At 37.2% G+C, this 19,890-nt stretch overlaps 1 protein-coding gene across 6 annotated transcripts in view; it reads left to right on the plus strand.

The window, feature by feature from the left end:
* The window catches only part of KHDRBS3 (KH RNA binding domain containing, signal transduction associated 3), a 197,800-nt gene that overhangs the window by 70,130 nt on the left and 107,780 nt on the right, over positions 1 to 19,890 (plus strand). For all 6 annotated transcript variants that reach the window (XR_009215021.1, XR_009215022.1, XR_009215019.1 and 3 more), the window contains exon 3: positions 14,624 to 14,740. Coding sequence is in view for 3 of the 6 variants with exons in the window: in XM_032760488.2 (XP_032616379.1) it covers positions 14,624 to 14,740 (117 nt within the window). In the remaining 3 variants the exon portion in view is untranslated. The remainder of the gene's footprint in view (positions 1 to 14,623; positions 14,741 to 19,890) is intronic.

Below are 19,890 nucleotides of genomic sequence, written 5' to 3' on the forward strand. Positions count from 1 at the left end.
GTGAAATTGAAGGGTGGTGACAGAGGAGCACCGTATTGAAGCACAGAAGGCATCTGGGAAATTACAAGCCGTTTTATTTGACTAGACAGATTTTTATAAAAGACATAAATGAAGTTATAAGGGAGCAGAATGCGGGTGGCATTGGCCAGAGGTCCTGCGAAGTTAAAGTAGAGAATGACATTTGAACTGTTTTAGATGATGAGGCTTCTCCAGGTTGCTTAATGATGGCAGACTATTTCAGGAGAGGAAATGCCACATGCATAGTCATGCTGGAGTGAAAGAATGTTTATGGACCATTTTAAAAAGTGAGTTGTAATATGACATTAAATACATTATATCTCTATGCATAATGCTCTGTTTTAAGTGTCTATGCTATATTATTAAATGAAAAAAGAAAAGTCAAGATACAGAAAATCCAAGATCCAAGTTGGAGAATTATTTGAAAAAGCGAATCAGAATCTTAATAGCAGTTATTTTCTGGAGGATAGGGTTTTGTGATACTTTTCTACTTTACGTGTTTCTGTACATGAATGTTTTAATAACTTAGTGTAATCTTTATTAAGATAAAAAAATTTTCCATTTTTTGGGAAAAATGTGCCTGAGGTTTTTAGTCAGGAGGCATTTTTGTACTGTGATTTTGATTTTCAAGGTTTAGTGTGCTATGTTAAGTCTGTAAGTTTAAATTAGGTTTATTAAATTTATTAATTTGATAATTGTTCTTTTAGCCTCTAAGCATTCTACTCTGTGTACATACTATTTGCAGTAACTTTGTCTTATAACCAGCAAAAGTTTCTTATGTTAAAATTTTTCTAGAATCTGAATGTTGGGAATGTGATATATTTGTTCTCTTCATATAAATGGTTAGGTCAAGGGTCTTGAGAGATAAAACATGTCTGTTTCTGGAGTTTCAGGGAAACTTTCTTTTTTGAAGTGAGCTTGCATTCTTACCTTGTAGCATAGTATGTCATAGACAATTTAAAACCCCTTATATTACTACTTGGTAGCAGCCTATTCCATGGAAATCATCATGGATTTACAGATTTCCTAGCATAGTAAATATTTTACAGTCATATGTTAAATGTTGCCATTTTTGTTGCTCCTGATTGATTTTCAGAGACATAATATTTTTTCAGATAATTTATGCGAAAATGATTTTTGATGTTCACTTGGTAATTTACCTCTAGAAATAAAGTGATAATGTACATGTAGGCTAGTTTTTTGTATCCACAGTGCCAAAACTAATTTGGTTGTCTTAGACCATTGTGCTGCTATAGCAAAATACTGAGACTGGGTTATTTATAAAGAACAGAAATTTATTATGTTTCTGGAGGCTGGGAAATCTAAGATCAAGCCACCTGCATTTGGTGTGTGGTGGGGGCCCTCTTGCTGCCTCCTCGCATAGTAGAAGGCGGAAGAGTGAAAAGCGCCTCAGCTAATTACCTCAGCCCTTTTAAAAGGCTTGAATCCATTCATGGGGGCAGAGTCCTCATGACTTCAGCCCTTCCCAAAAGGCCTCACCTCTTAATTACCCCCACACCCCCACAGTGGCCATTTTCAACATGAATTGGAGGGGAAACATTGAAACCATAGCAGCTGGCTAGTTGGGATTTTGAATCTTGTTGACATCAAGGCAGTCTGATATTAAAAATAATCACTTAAGGATACATTTAGTTACTATGAGTCACTCCTAGTAGTCATTAAATCTTGGGCCTATGATAAAGTAGAAAGGCCACTATGGATTATATAAATTTAGAGAAAGTGATTGGCCCATAATGGCCATTGTTTTATGATGGATGGTTCCCTTCTACTTTCTCATTTTGTCAACCCACATCTTGTAGTGGGAACTGGAAGGAAGAGAACCAGTAAGCGGCAGCAGGAGGAGTAAATCTTCAGAAGCTACATTTGTCCTGTTCTCAGAGGACAGGACCCTCTGGGCTTGGGTCTTGTGACACAGCCCCTGTCTGTGAGAATTGGGGAAGTTATTTAGGTTGGTATTTACAAATATGACAGCATTTCAGGTGTATTGTGGAGGGAATTTAAATCTTAACATTTGTTCTCCTTACAGTGCTTGATTATTGAGGCAGAAAGCAACACTTGAACTTAAGTTTGTTAAGTGAAATCCAAAAACAGCCAGGCATATATTGAGGGGTTCCTGAAATAATCTAGTGATATTGTTTGGGGACATATTATTAGCATTGGTGTTATATTCCTGAGCCAATGAATAATTAAAAATTTGATTATAATCCTTACATATAGGCCCGTTAAAATTTTTATTACATATGAAAGACTAGAAACAGTCTATTACATGTACGTTGGTCACAAAGTAGTAAATTTAGAAATTAAAGTGTCTGGGCCGGGCGCGGTGGCTCATGCCTGTAATCCCAGCACTTTGGGAGGCTGAGGCGGGCAGATCACGAGGTCAGGAGATTAAGACCAAGGTGAAACTCTGTCTCTACTAAAAATACAAAAAAACTTAGCCAGGCGCGGTGGCGGGCGCCTGTAGTCCCAGCTACTCCAAAGGCTGAGGCTGGAGAATGGCGTGAACCTGGGAGGCGGAGCTTGCAGTGAGCGGAGATCACGCCACTGCACTCCAGCCTGGGGGGACAGAGCAAGACTCCATCTCAAAAAAAAAGAAAAAATAAAAGAAATTAAAGTGTGTGATGAATTTTGTTATATTTAACTCTTTAATTACATCTCTGCTTACTTTGAGGGTACATCATAGAGGGTACATCTCTATGTCTATTGCTGAACCGAAAAGTAAAAGTATTTTTAGTGGTTTAGCAATATACTGCTGGGCTTATATATCTTGGATATTACTATACTGATTATTTTGGCTCTGGGCTCCATAAGGATCACCAAATTGGACCAACTGAAAATTGCATGACTATACTGGTATTGGAGATAGGAAATATGAACAGAACGTAATCCCTCCTTTCTAGGATGCAGTCTTTTGGAGGAAAATGGTAAAAATTCATGCCATAGACTGAACTATAAATTTCCATTGAAAGAAATAATATGTAATTACATGAAAAATGGACACATAATACAAAGGCAAATTGAGAATCACGGTTATAGAGAAAGAAGTCAGGCTTACGAGCCAGCCTGACCTGTGCTTTCTGGCACTGGGTGTGTCACCTGTCTCTGTTCTGACTGTTAGACCAAATGGCCACTGAACACTTCCACTTGGGTATCCCACAGACATCTTAGAGATTTGCCATGTCCATATCTGAACTTCATACCTCCTCTTCTTGGCCAACCTTGACTTTTTCCTGTGTTGTTTACTGGAGTAAATGACAGACAACACAGTGTATTTGAGTACCCATGCCAGATACCAGGACATAATTTTTGTCCACACTCTTCTCCCTCATTGACCTGCTTGCCTCCAACCTTCAGATACCATTCATTTACTTTCTAAATTAATTATCATCTCTCTTTACATTTGATTTCATTCCTTAATTTAGAACACTATCACCCCTTACCCTATCTATTGCAGTAGGCTCTTTGCTGTATCAGTTTCTTGCCTTTGATTTTAAATCTTTCATTTCGTTCTCCCCACTCGTAGCCTGACTTTTGCAGTCTGGGGTTTTCTGAATTAACGGTTTCATGTTTCTGGGCTTCACAGTTTGTCCTCCACACACCTCCTCCTGGAATATCCACCCTTGAGCAAATGCAGATAGCAAGTATGTAAGATAGCTTATTTCAGATTGTATATTACTTGCATGTGTGTGTGTGTGTCTATGTTTATTTTGCTCATATTATATTCTGGAAAAGTTACTTGTACACTTCATTGATCTTTAGAATTATTAACATCTAAATAAGTTGGGCTGTTTATCATTTCAAAATAGATATTAGGTTAAAATTACAGTCAACGGAGCAACACCAAATAATCTCAACCACTGCTAATAATACCTAGTGATCTGTAGTTGGAAAATTAATATATTGAAATAATAGTATTTATAGCTTTAATATATTTGAGTAATCTCTGCAACAACAACAAAAAAATCAATAAAAACCTTATTGAATAGTGCCATTCAATTTGGAGAAACATAAGTTTTAACTCTATAAGTATTTATTGAGAAACCATTATATAGGAAAAATGCTTAATTAAATGTTGGTCCTACTTGCTCTCAAGTAATTCATAATCTAATAGGGGAAACAATAAATTTTACTAAATAATATAAGATAAAGATTGAATTAATATTACAAAGGTAGAGGCACAGCATAGAATTTAAAGGCGTAATGGAGAGTTATTTCTATAGAAATAATTATGGATGAAATTAAATTTAGTCTTTAAGAATAAATTCAGGACATTAACAGACGTGAGGGAGAAGGGTAGAATAACTATTGGGCTAGAATGATGTCATTATGGGGAATAGTGGATCATAGCATTCGTTTAAATCGTAAGGAATATATTCTGGAATGCCTTCAGTGCTTTACTTGGTCATGGAATTGTATATATCTAGAAGAGAATCCTGAACTATCTGTGATATTGAAATAAACACCTAAACACAAGTTTGGAATGACTTACTCTTAGGACATTAAAATGCCCATGTAAAAAGTGATTGTTATTTTCAGGGGTGATTATCAGAATCTTGAAAATGATTATCAGTAATGCAAAGCTTGACTCAGTTAGCAACTATGCTAAGAAACAAGTGTTTTGTTTCTGAGGAGGCTACTCCATTTCATGTGAATGCCATGGTCCCAAGTCCATTGTTAGGTTTACTATTGCTTAGAGTTTGGCATTTACTACACTGATATAATTCAAATGAGATCAGAATCCTGAATACCAAGAATGGGGATTTATTTAAGTAATCATTGTGTTAGTGGTCAGGTTATTAAACTTAAAATGTCTCATGGAGCTAATAAAAGTATTGATCTGTTCTTTCAAGAGAATAAAGGGAAAATAAACCTTGTTTGTTCTCCCTTTGTATTTTTGTCCTTGGGCAGGAAATAGGTAAGTGTAGATTATAAACTAAAGATATTCTTTGACAGCTTTTGTTCTCCCCAGTAAAGTATAGAAAGCAAGTGCTTGAGTGGTGTTCTCCAAAGAGGGGTGCATGCTTTCTAATACATTTGGGTGCTTGGAAAATACAGTAGAACTTCTATTTATGTGTAAACTTCTGTTTATGTGTGTGTACACACACGGAGTGGTTTTCTGTGTGTGAGGCATTATTCTAAGCACTTTACTATTAACTCATTTAGTCTTTATAACGTGAGATAGACATTATTATTTCCTGTTGACATATAAAAAAATGGAAGAACAGAGAAGTTGAGTAACTTGCTAAAAGTTACTTAGTATCAGGCACTTGAATCCTAGAAGTCTGACTGCAGAGCCTATGCTCTTAAGAAATTAAACTTTATTAATATTTAGTGCATGGGTTAATACATTACCCTTACATGATTCATTTAAGTCCAGTTATATGCACTTGGAGACAGTATCCTGAAGTGAAGGGGGCTATTCCACAATGCAGATTTCACAAGGGTATTAGTATTAGATAAACAATGTAAATGTATTTTGCTAGATGTGGATCTGAGGTAGAATGTAAAAAGGAGGATATAAAGAATTTTTAAAAAAATGTTTAGATACAGTACAAGATACAGACAGTTCTCGATTTACATTGGTTCAACTCAGGATTTTTTTACTTTATGATGGCATGAAAGCAAAACACCATTTATTCATTTGCTTTCAGTGTACTGGGGCATACAGCTATTTATATGTGCCTGGTTGCAGATTTATGGATTATATTAGCTAGTTTTAATTAAACATGTCCTCCAGTGGGCAAATATTACTGCAAAAGACACTGTTAATTAAAGGTTGTAGATAAATACAATCTAAATTAGTGAGAAAACCAGAGAACTGATCCTTCTTTTGTGCCTAGTACAACTCAGCCTTATAAAAAGATTAAAAACAACTATGATCCAGTTGGATATGACAAGAACAGTCTTCTCAGTTGGAGCTATTTCTCTACGTATAGTAGTGTTAATGATGAATCTCTTGGCCTAGATAAGTATTGCAATATTAACCAGTGACAGAACAAGCATATGATTCTTAGATAGATAAATATGTGTGCGTATGCACATACAGTACCCATTGAAGGAGCAAAGGTGTAAATGTGGGTGGGAATAATTCTTACATTGCCTAACTTAAGACTGTGAAATATTTGAGGTAATAACCTATAGGTAGTATTTACATTTGCTGTCACCGTGGAATGTACTGATGGACCTGCTTTATGGCCTTCTTTCTTTCTCACAGTTTCTTAGCTGTTAAACTGATTTGAGATATATACCGATCCTCACTTACAATGGGGTTTTGTCCCAATAAGCCCCTTGTAGGTTAAAAATATTGTAAGTCAAAAATGTATTTGACACACCTAAGCTATTGAACATCAAAGCTTAGCCTAGCCTACCTTAAATATGCTCGGAACACTCAACATTAGCCTATAGTTGGGCAAAATCATTTAACACAAAGCCTGTTTTATAATGAAGTCTTGGATATCTCATATAATTTATCAAATATTGAACTGAAATTGAAAAACCAGAATGGTTGTATGGATACTGGAAATAAAGTTTCCTACTGCACGTGTTTTGCTTTCACACCATCATAAAGTCAAAAAATCCTAAGTTGAACCATTGTAAGTCGAGAACTGTCTGTATCTTGTACTGTATCCAAACATTTTTTTAAAAAATTCTTTATATCCTCCTTTTTACTTTCCACTTTAGACCCACCTCTAGAGAAATAAATTTACATTGTTTATCTAATACTAATGTCTTTTATTTTACAGTTCTTCTCAGGTGTCTTTTTTAACATTTTTAAACAAACACTTAGAACTTAAGCTCAATTACAAGTCCTTGTTGGGCAGTTAGACCCCATATACCAAAAATGTGCTTCCTTTCATCTCCCTGTGTGGTATATTCTAGGTTTTGTTTTAATTAGCATCTTGGGTAGTGATTAATACTTTTTGGGCATTAATTTCAGTTGGCATTTGTCATTCACTTTTGTTTGCATGAAATATTGCTTGCCTGTCATAAGTTATATGTGCTGTTCTAGGCAGTCATTGAGGTACAAAGATGAATAAAACAGGGTTTCTGCGCTCAGAGAAATCACCACCTTGCTTCCCAACTTAGGAAAAAGAAGGCGACTGGCAGGTAGCTAGCCAGGCTTTAGAAAAGACCATAATCTTTGAGGGTATTAAAATTTGACTTTTTGATCAGTGACTGCTTTGTCATTTTTATCAGTGGTGTAGTGTATATATTGTGCTCTGCCCCCATGGCCACACATGCAAGCCTTAAGGCCCTGCGTGGTGCCCTTCCCGGAGTTTATCTGACTCTGCATCTCGCTTACCTGATTGCATGCAGCAGAACTGACACAATGCCAGTTCCAAGCCTGAGCTTTAAGACAGACTTCTAGCTTCTGCTTTTCTCATCTCGGAAATCAGACACCATGCACAAGCCTATCACACTGAGGCTACCTTGGTAAGTGGGAGCTTAAGATATTCAGGTGAAGAAGAGTCAGGCAAACCAGCAGGAACCGAGGTCCGTGCTGACAGCCACCACTAACTCATGAGCCTGTCTGCCCCCAACAGTGCCAAAGTTGCTGAATTGTGAGCAAATAAATAAGATGGTTATTTTTCAAGACCATTCAATTTGGAAGTAGTTTGTTATGTTGTAGTGGATAACCAAGATAGCCTTAAAGTGGAACTTTTCTGTCCCTAATTTTCTCATTGCCAAGTCAGTTAAGGTTGTGTGAAAATCATGTAGTTTATACCTGTTACTTGCAAATAGGGACTCATAATTTCTGTAGAATATAGTTTGTTCTGAAAAAAGTTTTGATGTCTTTAATTGAATATAACATTATGGTCTTTATGGGATAGAATAGTTATTATATATTTATATGTGTGTTGGGTCAAGAAGTTTAACTCAATTGCAAAATGCTATATTGGAAATTTTCCTTTTTTATCCTATGGGTCATTTAACTTTGCAGAATGTGACTTTTCTTTTTAAATACCAGAGGGTATCCCAGTCCATTTGTGCTGCTGCCATAAAATATTTGAGACTGGGGAATGTATAAAGCACAGAAATTTATGTTCTCACGGTTCTGGAGGCTGGGAAGTCCAAGGTCAAGGCACCTGCAGGTTTACTGTATGGCGAGGGCATGGTCCCTGCTTCTAAGATGGTGCCTTAAATACCGATTCCTCCTGAAGATTAGGCTTTTGTTCAGGAAAAGGACATAGGATAGGTGGGTCTGGGCAGATTTCGCCAATCCCTTATCCCTTACTAGCTCCCCAGGGGAAGTGGTTTCTTTATTCTCTTTAACTTTCTCTGTGAGTGCCTGGGGGCTAGGAGGGATTTTTTTGCAGAAAAAGCTTTTAAGAAGATTTCAACTTTTCTAATTGGGTGGTTTCCAGGGCTTCATACTCTCATGCTAGCCTACCCCAGATGAGCAAATGCTTGAGATTTATTCCTCCCTGTAGATGCTTGGACAGAGATACCTACAGGGAGAAATAGTTTTTGCTCAGGGACTTCAGTGTTAATTTGCTTTCTGTCCAGTTGTTTTTTTTTTTTTTTTAATTGTTTAAAGGGTGGATGTGACGTTCCTTCCAACTCTGTACGTCTGAACTGAATGTGCAGTTCTTGGAGCATAGCAGTTTTGAGAAGCTGAAAGAAATCCAGAATGGCTAAAATTAAAAGCAGAAATGTGGTGAGGCTAGAGAGGTGAGCCAGAGCTAGCATGCTTGGGAAGGGCTTTTCACAGCAGTAGCAAAACATTGGCACTCAGGTTCGCAGGACAGTCACATCATTGTATTTTAAGCAGAGATGTAATATGGGCAACTTGTGTTTTAAAAAGACCTTTCTGTTAATTGAAGGAGATGGAAGTGGATACAGAGAAAGGACTCTACAGTGGTCCAAGGAGAGGAGATGAGGGCCTAGACTAGGGTGGTTGTGGTAGGACTGAAGAAAATGGACAGATGTAAGAGATGTTTAGGAGGTAAAATCATTAACGTATAACTAATTAGATCATTAACATGTATTAAACGCCCTCTCTATTCATGTTGGAGAGATAAACCAGTGAACACACAGGCCTAGTCAGTGCCCTCATGCAGTAGGTGGCAGGCTTCAGGCTTCAGCTGCCGCAAAGACAGTGGCGCCATTTGCTGGGCTAAGGGACTCTGGAAGAAGAGCATGTTTGAAGCTATGGTGGCGGAATTTCCAAGTTCAGTGTTGAGTGTTGTGTTAGAGGTCAGTAAGATATTCCTTTATTATACTCATCAACTTTTTGGTGAGCACTCAGTTACGGGAAACCTTTTAATGGAGACCATGACAGGTTCTTGAGATTTAGTTGTTTATGAAATGACAGCTTAACTATAATTGCTCCCCAAGGAACAGTGTCATGTCACAAATATAGTTTAGATCAATTAAAGCTAGTTCAGAAAGGCACTTGGTCTTTACCAGTGAATAATATAATTATTGTAGCTTATATATCATGTAGTGAAACTCAGATATACTTACTATATGTTGTTATACCATCTTCATAATCACTTGAAAACCAACTCAGGGTATGTGACTTTTCCTGATTAGTGGAAACAAGCAGTTCAGCTAATCTTTAATGGAGAAAATAATGGGACTTTGGATGGCTTGTGTTTAAAAATGTAACATGTGTGTGTCTGTGAGAGACACAATAATTGACATCTGGAGAAAAATTACGAGTCTTAGGAATGATAATTTGTAAATTTGTAAAATGATAATTTCCATGTAAGTGAACAAATAAAATTATTAATGAATATTAATATTAATAATAATAAATGAATATGTATAATGGACAAATGAGGTTATTTATACAAATGAATATTAAAATGTATTTTCTTATTTCTTACTGTCTTACAGATGTAGTTTTTAAAATAAAAAACAAATCAAGACATGGGTAAGGGGAGACTTTATTTGAAAAGGTGACTGCAAGAGCACAGAAAGGGACTATTGGCAATAGGGAGAGGGGATATTAAAAAGGGAGAAAGCACTGACCATGAGAACTGTAAGTTACATCTCAGAAATCAGGCAGAAACTTCACCCTTTCATGAGTGAAGTGATTGAGGCCAGAACGGTGTGGGGCAGTGGGATGAATATGTGGTAGTGGCCGGATGGGACAGTGATCAGAGAACACTACCCTGAGCTTGGCCTGTTTCCCAAAGGGGCTTTTGGGTAGAGCTTGTCTGCTGGTTCAGACTGAAGATGGGTCTAAGTTCAGGGGTCTGGACAAAGGAGAGAAGTGGAACCAAAGTTTAACTCAGGATATATGTCTTTTTCTGATTGACCAGTGGAAACAAACAGTTCAGCTAATTTTTAAGGGGCAAAATAATGGGAATTCTGAGGGTTTGTGTCTGTCCTTGCTGTAGGTAAATAAAGGATCCTCTGTGAGTCTTACGTAAGTCATGTGGGTAAGAGTGGGCCTTTGCAACAAGCACTTTCCAGAAACACAAAAGGGTGGGGAGATTTCGTAATCATCACTGTTTTCAGGTGCACAGGGCTGCTCAGGTAAAATTCAACATTGTCACCGTGCTTAGCACTTTATCTGATATTTTATTCTTCATAATGACCCTGAAATGTAATGACTTTTGTAAGCCACACCTGGTAAATGTGAAACTGAAGACTAGAAATGCTAAGAAAGCACTGTGTTCACATTGCTGATAAGATGGGGACACTGTATGATGACACCCCTTCAGAACCCATAGCAAGTGGGACATCAGGAGGTGTTATGGGACTAATGGCAAATAAGACAACTATGCCGCTTTCGTTGTTTATTATTTATATCATCCAGAAAGTCCAAAATACATACTCAGTCCGTCTATTGGTTAGGCCTTTTCTTGTTGCGAATACTGACTATGACTAGCTTGAAGGATTTTTTCTTAAAAAAAAAAAGAAAAACAACAAAAAAAACCTACCTTAGGGTGTCCTCTAGAATGCATGGAAGAATTGAACTTGCAAACTGAGAAGACAGTAATAAGGGCTTTAAGCCTAAGAAATTGTGGCTTTTCCCTCTAGCAGTATTTCTTACCTGGGCCACAACTGACATTTTAAACAGGACACTTTTGTGAAGGGCAGGACCATCTGTTTCTGATGTCTGACATAGGCCTTTGCCCCTAAGTCCCAGTAGTGACCCTAGTCATTGTGACAACCAAATAAACATGCTAAATATTTCCAGATGTCCCACAGGGAGGTGATGCAACACCTCCCTGCAGTTTGAGAACCTGCCGGAGCAGCCAAGCACATTACCAAGCTGATTGTCACTCAGCTCTCAGGACGTTCAGCATCCACATAATTCGTTCTAAATTTCAGAATCCCTTGACTTCCAGTCAAAGGCCAATTCCTTGGCTGATCTGGGTGGCCTGGGCCAGGTCATGCCATTTTGAGTGTGGTGGCTCCTTGGTAGCCTTGTCCCACTTGCCATAGGTTCTGAAGGGGATGCAGTTCCACAGAAGGTGGGTCTTGTTCAGATAAAATTGTATATATCCACAACAGTTAAATTCATCTATTTATTACTTACTAATTTGGCATCAAGTATACACAGTCTGCTGGCTGCTCTCGTAGGTGGTTTTCATATACTTTCTTATTTAATTCATGCAACCTGCACCCACAGTAGGTAATATGGTCTGTGTTTTGTGGATGAAAAGTCTGAGACTCAGAAGGGTTAATTTGACTCAGGAGATAGAACTAACGTGACTAGGGAGATACATGGTTGAACAGAGTTGAGAGGAAAAAGAAGAGAAAATAAAAGTGTTTCTGGTTGTCACAGTATTCATTTATGTACTTTTTGTGAACAAAACACCAACAGAAGTGGAAAAAAGAAACCCCTACAGGTATATAAAAGTCATATAAAATGCTTTTTCTTTTTACCTAGAATGCTGTGAAGTGACCTTTAATCAATCATATCTCTCTATGGACCTCAGATTCTTCCATATAAAATTAGATGTTTGGATTGGATGATTTCTAAAACTTCTTAATGTTTATCACTTGGGAACTATTTGACCACTTAAGATGCAAGATAAATATGACTATTTGACTATCAAAATTTATTTTTGCTCCATTATTGAAACCTATTAAAATAGATATAAATGAAATAAAAAGGCATAAATTTATGAAGATCACAAGAATGGGAGAGTGAAACAACAACAGGCAAATGATGTCTGTAAAATTTTGGTGCTTGTGAAATAAATAGATAAATGGTAATGGAAACCAGAGAAAGCAGAACCTGAGCTGGCAGGCAGGGAAGAATTCAACCAGAAACATGTTCATTACTGTGGGAAAACTCAAGAGCACTCAGGAATTATAGGTAGAGATTACTGTAAAGGTGGATTTATGGAGTAGAACTGACAAGAGTAGACTTGGCTGAAAGGTATAAGAAGTAGTTAGATCACAAGATGTTCTCATCTTATAAAACCAGGCATCTGCCCCTCCACACTCTAGCAAAAGACCAGAGATTTCCTGAAGAGGTTGAATTGGAGAACTGTGAGGCTCCAAGACACAGAAAGATACAACTGAGGATGAGGGTGAGATGTCACACTGAAAATGAGGGAACTGTTTCCTTTAAATAAAATTGTGCGTGCTTAGTGATGGGATTCCCAGTATTCTGGCAGCTGGGCTTATACCTCCTCCTAAGAGATTGAGGAGTTTCTCTTCCGCGAAGTGCCTTGCCCAAGTGAAAAGAAATACAGATACTGATATTTCAGTAGCTCTTGATAAAATAACTCAGCTGCCATATTTACAGTGAAGACTACTGTTGCCAGGTCCCATGTACGAAAACAGAACTTCCAGTCAGCAATCCTGAATTTTTAAGAACAGATACTAGAGGATTACCAGACACCTGAGGAAATCCCATTAAAGAGAAAGAGAGCAGCTCACAAAATGGGGAAGGGGAGACTCTTGGAAGAAGCAGATACTTTAAACTCCAAGGCGGGGACAGGCTGCTGTCATCAATATCTTCAGAAAGGATGAGAAATTTAATTGTTCCCACAAAGTATAAACAAAACACCATAAAGAAGAAACAGCTATAAGACAGTCCTATTCCTAAACATTTGATAGCAAAAATGAAGTAATCAATAGGTATATAGGAAATGTAGTTAAATTCTCCAGAAAGTAAAACAGAGAGACACAAATAATAAAAGAGCAATTTAGAGATAGCAGTCCATCTCAGGATGTCCAATGTCCAAATAATAGAATTTTGAGAAAGATAATAAAAGTAAATGGGGAGCTAGAATCAGGTGGGATTGTATGGGTCAGTACCCAATCCCACCTGCTTCTTGCTCCCCATTTACTCCACTTTTTCCACCCTGTAGTAGTATTAGACTTTGTAAACTCTGCAAATATAACTTTTATATTTAAAAATATTTTACTGAAAATGGCATTTTAACAAGCAAAAAATAATTACATGCAAAGATTAAAAATATATATTTGAGTTTTGGTTGAAGACCAATAAAATTAAAAGTGGGAAGGAAAAAATGCCATTTAGATTTTTTAAAGTGCTAAGTACTTCAGGAAAATTACTTCAATTGCCATAGTTAGGTAAATTGAGGAACAATTTTCTCTTAGAAACAGCAGCACAGCAGTGGCATGGATCACGGAAGAAGTGGCTGCTATGTGAGTTTGTAATCAAGCATCTTGCCAAGGCGAACCGCTTCCTCCCTGCTGATTTTCTATATGGAAGCAAGAAGTAGTCATGATTTACCTTAATTACAGCAAGGCTTTTAAAAATTGTGTGAAATTCCTGATTTTTTTTTAATTCAAGATGTATGTATTGAGTGTCTGTTATCTGGCAAGCATTGTTTTAAACAGTTTATTTATATTGACTTATTTAATCCTCAGAACAGCCTATGAAGGTAGGTCTTGTTGTCATTCCTATTTTACAGATGAAGAAACTGAGGTATAGACAGGTTGGGTAATTTGCCCAGGGTTACTCAGCTGGCAAACAGAAAAGGCTGGGTTTTAAATCATGGTAGCCTGGTTACAGAAGGCATACCCTTAATTAATTCACTACTATTCTGCTTGTTAAATAAGGAACCACAGACATCTAAGGTTAAATAAGTTGCCCACATTCCCATAGCTAGTTATTTTAGAAGCAATAAATTTTACTGTAAAGCTTCCATCAGCCACCGAATGCTGAAGAACTCATTTAAGTCAGTCCTCTCATTGATTGAATAACCAGATCTAAGGGCTGACCAGGTAGAAGAACCAGATATTCCACAGCATCCAGTCTAGTGCATGTTAGAGACACCTGGTGTCATTTTTTCTCACCTACGTTCTCATCCTAGAAGTGTTCATTCATGGTGATATTTAACGTGTGCTGAAACTGTTAGGTTAGCAACCAGGAATTCTGGGAAATTAGCTTCATTCACAGTTGTGGAATATAGCCATCACTGAAATAAATATAAAGAAATATATCAGGGTTTTTTATTTTACGTTTAGCCCCGTTTTATGTGGTTTGTGGGAAACATCATATTTTAATGCATGTAGCAGGAGCTTAAATATTTGCCATTAATCAATGATGTGTAGCACACTACACTGTTTCTTAACGTTCAAGATTAATAAATTACTTTCAGATATAAATGCTACAAATTTGATTGTTTATTTTTCCTAGTTCAACTTTGTGGGGAAACTTTTGGGTCCACGTGGGAATTCTCTGAAGCGTTTACAAGAAGAAACCTTGACAAAAATGTCCATCCTTGGGAAAGGTTCCATGAGAGACAAGGCCAAGGTAATATTAATTATAGCAAATGGCTAAGTTGTGAGTCATGTTATATTATGTGCTCTTATATTATCCACTGTATTCATATGTAGTTACATAAGGGGATATATTTGTGATACTGTTTAGAGAATTTGAGTCACTCTGGTCAGCTTCAGAATATGTAGTAACTTAAACCTGCATCTGTAACCTTTATAGTCATACATTAAATAAAAGCATAATACTTAAAGTTTTGATTGCAGTTGTAATATGTCACCTTGTAGGAAGTAAGGTAATATTAAAAATATCATGAAAAGAAATAAAAGCTATCTATAGTCTCATCATTACTGTTTGCATTTTAGATTAGTGTTTTTGGAGTCTTTTTTTCCGTGCAGACCTTACGTATAGTTGAGTTTATAATGTATATGCTTTTATTTCTTCTTTTTGTCTTTTATTTGATATTGTGTGCATTTTAGAATGTTATTAAAATTGATTTTAAGTGTTTTAGTAATTATTGTTCTAACACATAATTGTTCTACTTAGATGTATTTACATTAATAGTCATGTTTTTTAACCAGCTAAAAATGCTGTTATTTTTATTGATCATTTTCTTAAATATGCCAATTCTGAAAGGAATTTTCTCATATCATAATGTGTGTCACTTACATTATTTTCTAAAGACGTGTTGTTTTCTCATTATTAAAAGATTTATATTACTGAGAACCAAATCCACACTGAGCGATCACATACCGTGAAATGTTGAACAGTGTTATTTTAAACACAGGTGATTTAAACACAATCCAACATCCTCACAAAAAAGCTATCTAAACAATAGCTTTTATAATACAAATGGCCAGTATTTGTTTATTGAACTGCTGCTGTGAGTCAGGCACTGTGTGAAACATGTTACATACATTCCTTCATGTTATCCTTGGAAAAATGATGGGAGATAATATTTTCCTCATTTTACATGTAAGGAAACTGAGATTCAGAGAACTCGACTATATTATCTGGGTTAATTTGAGAAATTTTTTGTTTTTGATTAACATGGTTAATAAAACCATGGTTTTCTGACAACAGCACCTATATATTTTCAACAGCATTGGAAAACATGACATGTTTCAGATTTGTATGGGATACTGTTTAAAAATACAGATTCCCATACCTCTACTTGTTTAGGGTAGAACCTCAAAATGAATTTCAGTAGGTGTTTGAAATGATTCCAGTGCATGGCCTGGTTTTTTTAATTACTCACTAAACATTGCTATCTTAAATTATGACTTCAGTTGACTTCAATCTGACTCATTTGTTCTGGCAGTAGGAGAAAATGAAAACATATATTTGGCCAGTTGGTCAGAAATTATGTGTATTTTGCAGGAAAGTACTCTACCCTTGCGGATATCTTAGTTCACGCTCTAATAAGGCCGTCTGGTAATGGGCTGCATGATAGGAGCAATGAAACCCACAAGCAGGATTCCACTGTCCCACTTACTTAGTTTGTTGTTAAGGGGGTTGGTCAGAACCACTGCTTGGTCAGAAGCAGTGTTTTGTAGCATACAGTGGTAGTAATCAGGGCATCCACCAAGAATTTTACAGGTAGAAGGGAAACAAGAAAGGCAAAGCTTTATCTGGATTATATGCCCAAGTTAACAGCAAGTGCCTGACTACCCATATCATGAAAGGGATCCTAAATATTGTCAGCTTGGTGTCAGGGCTTGGTGGGTCTTCCAGATTATGTTGTCATATCAAGGCTCTCTGCTGTTGGCATATTGGACATACAGCATGTCAATAGCCAGTGATCCTTTTTGAGGGGAGTCCATGTTATGAAGTAATGCATGACTTCCCTCCCGGCCACTGTGGCCATTTTGCTGATGAGCACCTTGAGTTGCATGGAGACTGCTGGGGATTAAGGTGCTCTAGCATCTGCTGCAATGAGTCCTCTTGACTACCTGGCTGAATGCCTGCTCTGCATTTGCATGGGACACCCTGTTTTTACATGATTGACCCTCTTTTCCAGATCATTTATCACCCATTCACTGATTCTTTCATTTCTGTCTTTGGAAATCAATATGGTGATTCTACAATTGGCTGATTGTGTGTATTTCATCAAGGCACTCAGGAACCAGGGAGGGGAGTAACATACATTGTGGATTTACAATCCACTGAACCCACTGTCAGTGGACTGGGACCAGAAGTCTCCTTACCTTCTAATCCCGTAAGCCCCATTCTGCTTGGTTGCCCTCAGTGGAGTGGCATTAGGTCAGAATCAGTTCTGTTAATTCACAAACTAAGTGTTTCCTCTGCTGTGTGCAAAGTCACTCTAGTAAAATGCCCCAGATCCTTGCTGGGATCTGAGATTCAGAGAATTTGAATATATTATCTGGGTTTATTGGAGAGATTCATTGCTTTGGGAGGACTAGGAGGAAGCTCACACACTAGGAAATATCATAGTTAGTGTATGCAAGCAGCCTTTCCCCTGGGTTTAACATAGCTCTCTCCTTCTCCGCATGTTTGGTTAAGCAGAGATTGATCGTAGGCCAGGAGATGATAAGGAGGAGGAGTAGTGAAGCGTGAGAATTGTCATCTCCCTTCAAGGAGCTACCTCGGCCGTGTAAGCAACATGGGAAAAGCATCACCAGACAGGCTTTTGCCGTGTGGAAGGCTCTGTGGCATTTCAGTATTTGAGTACTCAAAGTTGTTTGAATCCTCCCAAATGTCAGTTTGTCCTCAGGTTTAATTTATTCTTAGGTTTTCACTGTTATCCAGACACTGTCCTGAATCTCACATAAGAGACGGCTGGGCATCTGCATTGTTATTCAGCCACACACAGACTTGAACTCTGCATCTGTTTGTTGGCCCTGTCAACCTGTGGCTGCAAGCAGTGCACCCTAGCTTACTTCTGGCTCTTTGGGCTTGAACTGATAATGTAAAGCCCCCAGTCTGTCATTTTCTCTCTAAACTCTTTTCCACCAGCTTTGTCTATCTCTTGCCCACCTGTACTCCCCTCCCCATTTTTGTCCCATACTATGCCTAGCCTCTGTCACATGATCCATCAGTCATTCTTTCAAAAGCATTTTACTGAGGGTGACCACAGATGATCATTTAAATAACAGGTTTGCAACTTAAATGGATACTGGCCAGTCATGGTGGCTCATGCCTGTAATCTCAGCACTTTGGGAGGCCAAGGCGGGGGGATCACCTGAGGTCAGGAGTTCGAGAGCAGCCTGGCCAACATGGTGAAACCCCATCTATACTAAAAATATAAAAATTAGCTGGGCATGGTGGTGCACGCCTGTAATCCCAGCTACTCCAGATGCTGAGACAGGAGAATTGCTTGAACCCGGGAGGCAGAGGTTGCAGTGAGCCGAGATTGAGCCACTGCACTCTAACCTGGGCAAAAGAGCAAGACTCTGTCTCCCCCCAAAAAAAAAATTAAAAAAAAAAAAAAAAAGATACTACTAGTATCCCATCTGCTGTATTATAATCAGATCGTCACTGCCTGAATTCTTGAATATTGATTTCAGTTGATCCTTTTTACTAGTTTTAGTTTTCAGAAGTTATCAGTTAATATGTTTATTTCTAAAGAGATTCCCATTACTTATTATTTTAATCTCATCCATTTAGATTTTCAAAGTGTTCACTATTTAAAATCTAATGTGAATATAATTTATTTTCTGCATTTATTTGCTATGTTTATGAAATTATGGGAGTCATTACTGATGTATATCGGTTGGTTACATAGCATAATAATCATGACAGTGCTCCGGTCTGTTGAGCCTTCAGCTTGTGCCAAACTTCATGCTGGATGTTTTGCGTGCATCATTTATACTATACAATAAATAAAATGATAGTTATATAATAATTGTCATTACTATATTTATCTTTTACTGAGTGCTTATTATGTGCAAGGCTTCATCCTAAAGACGTTTTGTTTGTTAACTCCTTTATTACTATAACAGCCTTATGAGATAAGTACTATACTATTATTTTCCCCACTTAAAAATCACCCTTTTAAGATGAGGGTAATGTAACCTGCCCAAGTCGTACAGTTAATGTTGGATTAGGGGTTTAATGCAGAATTTCAACATCTGTGTTTTTCTCCAAATAACACATTGCCTCTCATCATTAATCTATAGAGTAGTTTGGTAATAACTCGTCTCTCTGGAATTGTACCATGGTTACAGCTATGATAAGAAATCCTCTCTGTCCAGCTGAAGTTTGTGATAGAAATAAAAATGCTTGAATAAAAATGAACAATTATAATCTTTCATTAACATCATTATTTTGGTACTCTATTAGAAAAGGATAAGTGTTTGTTTCAATAATTTGTGCTTTCAGGGATGAATTGCTGTACATAGAATCCAATTTTTAAAACTTGAGCAATGAGAGAGATTCAGATCAGATAGTTGAAATGTTCTGATTAGAACAATGAAGAGTTGGCATAAGATAATGTTTTTTATGGTCAAAACAAATTTCAAAGGAAATTTATAGAATATTATGGCAGCTTATATTTACATGTATTCCCTTATATTTTTTCTTTTCATTCAGTTTCTGGCCTACTTCTATTAATGTGATGGAAGCTAGCATGTATTGGTGCCTATTATATGTTAGGCAGTGTACTAGGTAGTATATACACTGTCTCCTTTCACCAGCGTTTATATAAAGCTGTCCCTTGTATTCTCAGTAGTTCTGCATTAATATACATTTGCTACCAATAAACAGATTTTGCAAATTAAGTATTGGATTACATACAGTCTGTCTAAACTCACATGGCTAGTGACTGGCATAGCTGAGATGAAATTATAGCTGACTAAATCCCATGCCCATTTCCTGCTCTGTGTATTAGTCTTTCTTTTCTTCGTAAGAGTTCAAATTAGTCAAGTAACAGAAGTTGAATCCTTCAAGGGTGAAGTTAAGGGTTATGTGCCTCTTGCATTTATTTCATCATTGGCCTCTTGCTTAATTGTGAAGTTAAAAGGTGGTATTGCCAGGAATTCCTGGGGTTCTCTTGGTTATGGGATAGCCTTTTTGAGAGACTAGAAAGATTTCTTATCTTTTGGAAATTAGTCTCAGATTCCTGTTAATCTTAATCTGTCTGATACTAACATTGGAAACAAAGACTAATGGAAGACCCGGATTCCGAAATCAGGACCTAAAATTGAAGGTTAGTTAGGAAAAGGCAG

Source organism: Hylobates moloch, unplaced genomic scaffold (genome assembly GCF_009828535.3).
Source record: "Hylobates moloch isolate HMO894 unplaced genomic scaffold, HMol_V3 SCAFFOLD_9, whole genome shotgun sequence".
In the NCBI taxonomy this organism is placed as follows: domain Eukaryota; kingdom Metazoa; phylum Chordata; class Mammalia; order Primates; family Hylobatidae; genus Hylobates; species Hylobates moloch.